Source organism: Quercus robur, chromosome 4, assembly GCF_932294415.1.
Source record: "Quercus robur chromosome 4, dhQueRobu3.1, whole genome shotgun sequence".
Lineage (NCBI taxonomy): Eukaryota > Viridiplantae > Streptophyta > Magnoliopsida > Fagales > Fagaceae > Quercus > Quercus robur.
In genome coordinates this window covers 39280138-39290239 of record NC_065537.1, presented here as the reverse complement: position 1 = coordinate 39290239, position 10102 = coordinate 39280138, and the positions used below count along the sequence as shown (strand labels likewise).

The 10102-nt window shown below is 31.3% G+C and overlaps 1 protein-coding gene across 1 annotated transcript; it reads left to right on the top strand.

The window, feature by feature from the left end:
* The first annotated feature begins 2134 nt into the window (after positions 1-2134).
* Positions 2135-5834, top strand: LOC126721845 (syntaxin-71-like). The gene is made up of 10 exons (XM_050424915.1): positions 2135-2251; positions 2366-2479; positions 2722-2775; positions 2970-3095; positions 3548-3728; positions 3816-3901; positions 4301-4369; positions 4751-4813; positions 4915-4991; positions 5611-5834. Exons 1-10 carry the CDS (start codon positions 2135-2137, stop codon positions 5621-5623), a joined length of 900 nt encoding a protein of 299 aa, XP_050280872.1. The 3' UTR covers positions 5624-5834.
* The last annotated feature ends 4268 nt before the right edge of the window (positions 5835-10102 follow it).

The following is a 10102-nucleotide window of genomic DNA, read 5'->3' as shown; positions in this document are numbered from 1 at the left end:
GCATTTAAAATTACTTTTATTTTCTTTACCAAATTTTTCTTACAAATTTTTTTAACAAAACAAAAATTTCTTTTTTTATTCTTATTTCTTTATTATAATTTCTGAGTTACCAAACACGCTCTCTATCTATCTCTGCAATTTCTTTACTCTTTAGCTTCTCTCTCTCCCTCTCTTATGGCTTTCACTCTCTTTCACTTTACTCTTCTTCTCTTCGGTCATCAATGGCTATCAAAAAAAACTCAACACCTCCACCAATTATCGGCAAAATCAGATCATACACAGTATTCATGAAGCCATCATCGACTTCGTCCCAAAAGCTTTCTTAGCAGCTATTTTTCGATTCAGCCAAGAAAATCGTTGTCCCTTCGCTGCAACTATTTATAAGTTTATTCAAGAATGAGATCCATAATGGATGGTCCTAGAGAAGAATGAGAAGGGGTTACCAAGAATAAACTGGGTTTGATTACATATGAGGTTGTTCCTTTTTGTTTCGTGGTTCTTCTACCCTTTCTGAGTTTTGAATCTTCTAATTTCTGAAAGCATCACAAGAAACAGAGATCTACTTTCTAGTTCTAATAAACTACTGTGGGAAGCAAAATGATGATTTTTTGTTTTAAAAAAAAAAATTATCTTAGGGACTTCACGTTTGCTCTCAGAACCTCATTAAAGAATTCACATTCATTATAGGGAAAGAAAGAATCTTTTGGATCATTGTTGATATCTGATAGTAGTAGCACTAATAAAATAATCAAAGGTCCTTTCCCAATTAATTGTTGTTTATGCAGAGAATAAAGTTGCAAAGAAAGAGATGGTGTGTTTGTTTACGAAGAAAAAAAACTCGAGAAAATAAAATAAAATTTTTAAAAGGTGACGTGGCTTTTTTTGCCATCCAAGTGTTAATGTGGTCACTAAAATTCAGACTTGTCATCATAAAACGTAGTTTAATACCAGGCATGCCAAGTACAAACCGTTTGTCACATATGCATTTTTCATTAGTGAGTTAATGGTAAAGACTAAATTGGTTGCAAGTGAAAAATAACGGAGATAAATTAACTGCTACAAAAAATATAGGGACTAAATTTACTTTAACCTCAAAATGTAATTAGGGTCTATTTGGAATTCGCTTATTTTGTTGAAATTGAAAATTTTTGCTGAAAGTACTATAGATAAAAGTAAAAGTTAGTTGAAATAGTACGGTAGGACCCATGAATAGTATCAAAAAGTGCAGTAGGCCCATGAATAGTAGCAAAATAAGCTGAATAAAAAATAAGCTGAATAGTAAAATAAGCTGGTTTTTTAAACTAGAGCCAAACGCACACTTAGTGAGTTAATGGTAAAGACTAAATTGGTTGCAAGTTGAAAATAACAGAGACTAAATTGACTGTTACCAAAATATAAGGAATAAATTAACTGTAACCTCAAAATGTAATGACCAAAATGATATTTTCTCGGACAATTTATACAACTCTAGAAGAAAAGGCAATATCATCTTCCACCAATGAATAATGCTAGAAATACAAATTATTTTACAAATTACTGATGTGATGAGTGATTATTGGTAAATGAAAAAATAATATTAATGGCGAATCTAAATAAAAACCAATAAAAAGATGGCTACATCAATAATTTGTAAAAATTAGGAGCGGAGCTATAGCAAGGCTTTGGGGGAGGCCCCCCAAAATTTTAAAAAATTATTTTATATTATGTATAAGTAGTAAAAGTTTAAATATTTAGCTAAAAAATAGAAGTTGGCTCCCCAAATATTTAAGTTGGTCTAATGATACTCTTAAAAACCAATAGAATTGTCAATTAGTCTAATAGTTATAGAGACAATATTTTTTGTTTTCTCTGATTTGTTTTTTGTACATGTTTAATATCAAATTAAACTGCTTTTATATAATATTGAAATTTAAAAGATGATAAGTTCGTCTAAAAAATATTTTGCAAATATACATATGTGAAAGTTATTAATTTTATACCTAATATATTTATAAATTATGACATATTTTAATATTAAAATATTAATGTTTATATTTGTAATTTTGTGTATATGCGTTTAGGCATATGTGTGATGGTTTAACAAATCATGAATTAGCACGTAACAACCGTAGGATAATATCCTTAAAAAATTCCCATGATCCAGCTTTCCACAATAATCAAAACAGTCAATACAATAAGTTATCGTACACCTAAGAATCACCATAACCCTACCTTCTCTTTATATGTCTCTCCGCTGTCTCCGTCTCAGAACGTAGTAGTAAATGTAACCCCACAAAAAGAGTAACTCAAAGACTGTCACACACAGAGAGAGAGATGGGTGTGATGTGTGATAACACGAGTTGACGCGATTTGCAAGAAGTACTAGAAGTACGACGTAGATAAACACAAGGACAAGGACCCCAGCGTTGTTTCTGGTGGGGATGATGCTTTTGCTCGTTTATACGGCGTCGTTGAGGCCGACACCGATGCTGCCTTCCAGGTCTGTCTCTGTCTCTGTCTCTGTCTCTGTCTCTGTGTTCATGGCGGTCTTGGATGATGAAAAGGGTCTTTGTTGGTTTGTCTTAAGAATGCTTTTTCTTCTTTGTTTTGATTTCTGAGAAAAAAACTGATCAGAAAGGACAAGAAAATAAAAAAGTTAACCAATATAGAATCTTCAGTTTTATGTTCTTTGAAGAGGGTGCATGTTGGTTTAGTGTTTTATTATTATTTATTTATTTTTAGGGTGGGGAACCTTTTGCTGTGAAGAAAATTGAAAGGGAAAGGAGAAGAAGAAAAGTACGAACTTTTTTCTTTTTTGATGTTTTGTGTTTTATTACTTTTTAAATGATTAACTTATTTGTTAAGGAAAAAGTGTTAGTAGGAGGCTGAGTATAGAGTAAAGGTTTTTGCTGTGATTATATTTAATATGTTTTCTATTTTTAGAATTTTTTTTACGTTTTGGTTATATTTATGTTTATTTAAACTTGTAGAAATCAGATGCGGCTGCCAACGAGAAGAACAGGGGTACGGTGGTGGCTTTGAATGCAGAGATTAGGCTAACCAAAGCTCGTTTGCTTGGGGAGCTCCCTAAATTGCAGAGACTTGCTCTTAAAAAGGTTAGCTTATCTTTTTACATTTTATTATTTTATTATTTTTTTATGTTATGTATCTCTCTGTATATGTGTTCAATTGTTGATATAAAGTTCCTTCTTTCTTTTTTTAATATATTGCTTGGTTTCTGAAAAATGTAGAAAAGGGTATAAGTTTCCTAAACTTGTACTTTGATTTAAAATTTCTTCATTTATTCAAGGGGGGCACTTAAGAACATGTTCAATTTCCAAAATTTTCTCTTCTAACTTAGTTGAGCTAAAATTGGTGGAATTTCTGCTTTCAAATGCAGGAAAAGACTTCAAATTGCTATCCCTATGATTTTTTGAGTATTTCCTGGATTAAACAAGAGCAAAATATTGTTTTCATTTATAGTATTTATTTTTCATCTTGTGCTAGACTCTACTACCCTTTTTGCTACTGATTCTAATTCATTTCCCTTCTTGGTATGCTTATTAAGGTTAAAACTATTTCTAGGTCAAAGGGCTGTCAAGAGCTTGAGGCTAGAAATGATTTAGTTTCTGCACCGAAGGAGAGGATTGAAGCTATACCTGATGGATCTAATACTAGTGTAGCTAAACAAACTGGTGGTTGGACAGCTTCTGCCTCATATGCTGGAATCAAAATTGACTCAACTTCAGGTATTACTTTATCTAAGTTATTGACCAGGGTTCTTATAAACCTGTAATAATTATAAACTGATTAAGCTTGAACACATATTATACCAGATGGAAGATCTGATAATGAGTACTTTCAACAAACCGAAGAATCGGATCGGTTTAAGCAGGAGTATGAAATGCGGAGAATGAAGCAGGCAAGTATAAATAAAGCAGTGGTTTTTGAGTTTGTGTACTTGTGAGAGCTCAGCTACCTGTTCTCTCATTATTATTATTATTAGCTAGGCATTTGACCTCGATGACTCTGTTTCATTTTTATTTTCCTGATTTGGAAGCTGGTTTTAGATATTTCTTGGATTTTTCACATGAAGCCTCCCTCCAAAAAAAAACCTTTGATTTTGATTTCTTTAAAGAGCTCATTATAAACAGTGCCATTGTTATTCTGCCAAAGATGGTGGGTAAAGGATTTAGCAGTAGCCAGTAATAACTGGGAAATATTCAGAATTATGCGTTGGAGTTGTTGGAACACATTTTTTTCTTCTCTATGTAGCCTGTGATACAACCATTACATGTAAGATCAATTTGAATTCACATAGGATCAAGGATTGGATGTTATAGCTGAAGGATTGGACACATTGAAAAACATGGCACACGACATGAATGAGGTATTTCTCTGCTTAATTCCATCAAATGTGATAGAAAGAATAGAGTAAATTGAATTCTTGTTCCCATTATAATGTGAATTTGATGTACTGGAATTTGACAGACAAGTATGATTGATGGACGAAATAGACGATTAGGTAATCCATCATTTTTTTTCTATTCTTTTTGCCAGTGTCTTCTTGATTATCTATCATGGAGGTATAGGACTTATTGGGAGAATCTTACAGCAATACCTATCAGATAGTCCTCCATCTAAGTTTGTTAATGGCTAGGTGATATGAAAACTCTACAAAGGATTTGTCAAAGATTTCCCCCCCTTACATATATATGTGTAAATGAAATTTGTAAAATGAATTATTGACTAAATTTGGACATCATCTCAGGTCAACAGAGCAACCACTGACCTTAAAGGTGCTAATGTGAGACTCAAGGAGACTGTAACCCAGGTATATACATTTTGTGTATATTTGAAATTTAGATTATCCATGATCCATGCTTTCATATCATCCCCTCACATCCTTCTTGTATGTGTTTCTACTTTATTCAGCTGAGGTCCAGCCGTAACTTTTGCATTGATATCATCCTCCTATCTATAATTTTAGGAATTGCTGCCTATTTATACAAGTAAGTTCCATATCTTACCACATTAACCTAAAATTCTGGATTATTCTTTGTTGCATATTCCTCCACTAATGTGTATCTGGACAGATAAAGTTTTTTATTTGACTATTAAGAAAGCCTATAGATTTCTAACTCAGTTGTTTCAGTGAGATCCCTGTGTGTTGACTTGGTAAAAATGTCTGCCATTTTTTCAAAACAAATCTAACCTACCTCATTTTGAATGAAGTGTAACTCTCACTATTCTGAGCTTTTAGCAGCCACTGAGTTGCACATCTGCAAAAATGGCACTGGTGCACCGTGCACAACTATGGAAGGTGTTTAGTAATTTAACTGGTATTTTCTTGAAATTTCATAATAGAGCTTTATAAATGTGACAACATTAATTATTTTTAAATTGCTCTGAAAATTGACATAATTTTAAGGTTGTGCATCAATGTGTAATTTTACTGACGAAAATAGTATTTACAGTCCTCTATGTCCCACCGATTGTGATTGACCTCCTCTTGTGGCCTTTATATCTATAATAATACTTAGGGAAAGAGACGTAATTTTCGATTTCCTTCTAGATGAATATGATGATGAAGTTATTGCATATTTTGATGCCTGTACTTCTCTATTGCAGTGTCTTAAAGTGACATTGGTGCTCTTGCAACTACCACCACGGCTCCTCTACTTACTGATATATGGACTCCTTTGACTCGAGGAATTGTGTGTATATGCATGCAATGGTGGTTTTTTGGCGTAATATTGATGTGCGTATGCGTGCTTCCTATTGTATAATGTTAGTGCAAGCGTGTTGGCATCTGTGTTTCTTGTCTGATATTAGTATATGCATGATTCTCTCTCTTCTTGCGATAAATTTCACATTTACATTTCATACATATAGCATGACTTGGATTGCCAACAAATTCACAATGTTTTCTTTTGAAAAAAATATTAACATTGTTAAGAGTCTCTGGTTTTAGAGTGTGTTTGTTTGAAGGTGAAATAGAAAGAAAACAGGGAAAATTTTTTTTTTGGAGTGTGTTTGAGTGTGGAGGAATGAAAATAAATGATGGGTTCTAGGTGTTTTCTCCTTGAGCCCACCAAAATATTTTCTCTCCAAAATGAGGAGAAAATTGAGTAGGGATGCATTTTTTCTTGATTGACAAAAATGCCCATGTGCATGTGCACATGGGCTTCGTCTAGTTGTCTTTTTTTTTTTCTTTTCTTTTTTTCGTCATTTTTTTGTTTTAATTGGACATTATTCTTTAATAAGGGTATATAAGTAAATTTATTCAAGCTTATTTTTCCATCTCTCAACTTTTTCACTCCCAACCAAACAAAATGAGAGAAATTAAAATATTTTCTATTCTCCCACTATTTTCTATCTTTACTTTTCTACTATTCCAACCAAACGGAACCTTAGTGTCTAAAAAACGATGCAATGATACACAATTAGTTGGGGACCACGTCTAATGAAGCAAGGGTTGAGGAGCTTAGTTCAATTCTCTCATTCCCTCTCATTTTGGATCAAGAACTTCTATTAAAAAAGAAAAAAAAGAAAAAGAAAACAAACTAGCGAGGCCAAAATCTTCCAAAGGACCTTCTTTTTGGGGGCCTAGAATCTTCACATATTTGGAAGAAGGAAAATGATAAAAGTACTACAAGTTTTACTACACTGAGCTTTCAAACTGACGTAACAATAAATGTGATTGGGTGGCGGGCTTTAACTATCTTATAAATAAATATTTGAATTATCTTTATAATTTGTGACGCATTTGTAAATATAATGTAGTAAAATTTGTAGTACATAAACAGCTTCTCATTATTAATTTTTTGCTTATATGTGATCCTTCATTGGAAGTTGGAACATTCAATGGAAAATTTATTGCCACTTTTCAATACCAAACATACCAACCATGTTGTAGGTGAAAAAGCCTTCTCCTACAACTACGTAGAGTTCATGACAAGGCTACCTTTACTTTTTTTTTTTTTTGGATTCTTTCGGGCTTAATAAAGGCAACCCTTTACTGGAAATTTGAAAGATTCCCCTGTGGGATCTCAATTTTCGTGAGATCCAGGAAAGTCACACTGGCCTTGGAATCATCTGTCTTTTTTTATTCATAATTATAATTAATCGCACATCTAATAAATAGTGAATCTTTAACTCACGACATCACATTTCATCTTATTCTTACAAAAAGAAGAGATGCGATTTAAATTAGAGATCTCACTCTCCTGATAGAGTAAAATTAGAAAAACAAAAATTCTGCTCATTATTGAATTAGGTGGTTTGATTTATTGAATTTGTGGTGGACGATATGGAAGCCTAATGACATGAAATAGAGAATATAAGCCGAGGTTGAAAAGCCTGATCAAATTATCAAACCATTTTGTGGTCACACTTTGTGTAAATGATTAAAATGCGCAGTACAACTAGCAGGAAATCGAGTCCAAATTCAGTCCCTGTAGTTGTAATTTAAATAAAATTTCACAAAGAAAAGGCAGAATTTCAATTTGTAAAAGGTACTAGTTAGTTTGCGAGATAACATGGAAAATTGTAAATAAAATACAAAAATATGCAGTATATTAAATATTTAATTTTATTTTCCTAAAAATAGTAGTATATGTTAATGATAATATATTAATTATATTTAGTGTGAGAAACAAGTAAAGAACAAATATTAAATTACAAACTCTTTATCATTTTAATAAGTTGAATGTAGCACCAAAATAGAGGAATAATTGAAAAGCCAACCAAGACTAAATTTAACTTTATTATTGGTGAAATATCAAGCTTAATTTAATCAAAATTTTTAATAATAATTTGTTAAGTGTTTGGTTATTTAGCTTCAGCCCAATAGAACTTGCCACATGAGTCTAGTTAGTTTTGGCTAAGTTTACACCTCCAAATTGTTAGAGTAGAGAACACCGCACACCTTTGATGTGAAAATCACTCTACAATTTCAAAGTTCTTATGGGGAGGAAGAGAGGAGAATAAGTGTTGAAGTTCAAGTTTCTAAGAACGAGTTTCACACATATATACATACTAATAAAAGTAGCTATTATATCATTTGCCTCTTCAATCAAATGACCGTAAGAAGCATTAAACTATTAAACTGTTGGATTTGAACTAAATATCCTTGCTTATTCCAAAGTATATCCTCTAAACCCAAATATATCATCCCTCTCAATACCTCCTATTCCTATAAGCTTTGGTGCTTTACCGCAAATGAGAAACTTTTTGCCGTCTAATCAATCTTTGGATTTAAAAACCAATAAATTAAAGCAAAAAAAAAAAAAAAAAAAAGGGCAAAGCAAACAAATGAAATCGAAAAAATTATGAGATGGGGTGCACTTAATTTAACCTAAAAATGCTGTTGGCTTTGATGTCATAATGGGTCACAATACTTTTTTTCAAATAAAATAAGAAATCACACATTAGATTGTTGAATTACCAGACGCACTCAAGCCTAATGAGTTTAGCACCTGGTTAGAGTACATTGGCTAGAATTTGAAAAGGAGACAATAAAAATCATGGAAAAAGTAATTTTTTGCTCTCAATCCAATCAATTTTCATATGACCAAAGCTTTAGTTGTCATCAATAAGGCAAAACACTAAAATGAGTGGGCCACAAAGAAAACAAAGTAACCAAAGGTTTTCTTATTTTTTTTTTTTTAAATAAATAAATAAAAAGAGAAACAACAATCTTTTACACAAAAAAAGAGAGAAATCAACAATCCTAGTGTGTGTGGTTGTGAAACACCTAGAAGAAGCGTGCAGCTAGAATTCTTTCACATTTTCATATGCGAAAATATGGTTAGTTTTTTGTATTGGTTTCAATGAAAAAACACATTTTGTGAGATAATGAAAGTTTCTATCCTTTATCTATTTGTCTTCTTAGCATCCAAAAAGCAAGTTACTTGGGCTTTTGCTTATTCTTTCTTTTTTTATAATAAACCTTGGCTTTCTCCCAATCGGCTTTATTTGGAATCTACACACTTTTCTTCGACTTTTATGGGACAATGACTGCATAGGGCTTTCTCTGAATTTTTGCTCCAATACTACGGATATTAAAAAAAAAAAAAAAAACTCTTTATTTTTTCTTTCTCTCTCGATCTATTTGAGATCCGTTTATTTTGTTGAAACTGAAAATTTTTTACTGAAAGTACTATAAATAAAGATAAAAGTTAACTGAAATAGTACAATAAAACCCATGAATAGTACCAAAAAGTACCGTGAAACCTATAAATAGTGGCAAAAATAAACTGAATAATAAAATAAGTTAACAAAAATAAATTTTACCAAACAGACACCCAGTGAAAACTAAAAATAAAAGAGAGAGAGAAAACCATTTATTTCGTTTTATGTTAGATTCACCCAGCATATATGGAAGTGTGAAGTAGTAAGACTGATATATATATATATATATATATATATATATATATATATATATATAAAGTAAAAACTAATAAGTGTCCATTTGGCAAAAATAATTTTTACCAAATAGACACTCAGTTAAAACTAAAAATAAAAGAGAGAGAGAAAACCATTTATTTAGTTTTATGTTAGCTTCACCTAGCATATATGGAGGTGTGAAGTGGTAAGACTGATATATATATATATATATATATATATATATATATATATATATATATATAAAGTAAAAACTAATAAGTGTCCATTTGGCAAAAATAATTTTTGCCAACTTATTTTACTATTCAGCTTATTTTTGGTACTATTCATGGGTCTCACTACACTTTTTGTTATTATTCATGGGTCCCACTGTATTATTTCAATTAACTTTTACCTTTATTTACAGTACTTTTAGCAAAAAGTTTTCAGTTTTAGCAAAATAAGCAGATCCCAAACGGACCCTAAGAGTAATAAAAATGAGATATTTTTTACATTCCCAACAAATTTTACAATTATTAATATGACAAGTTATCGCTAGTGAAATAATAAAGATGAAAGTCTAGATACAAAAACTGCTGATGTGGCAGATTGTTAATAGCAACTAAAAAAAGTAATGTCAATAGTGAGTTTAGATAAGAATAAAAAAAAAACTTGTCAACTCAATAAATGTAAAAAAAGTTGTCAAGATTTTTATATATGATGTATTAATTATAAT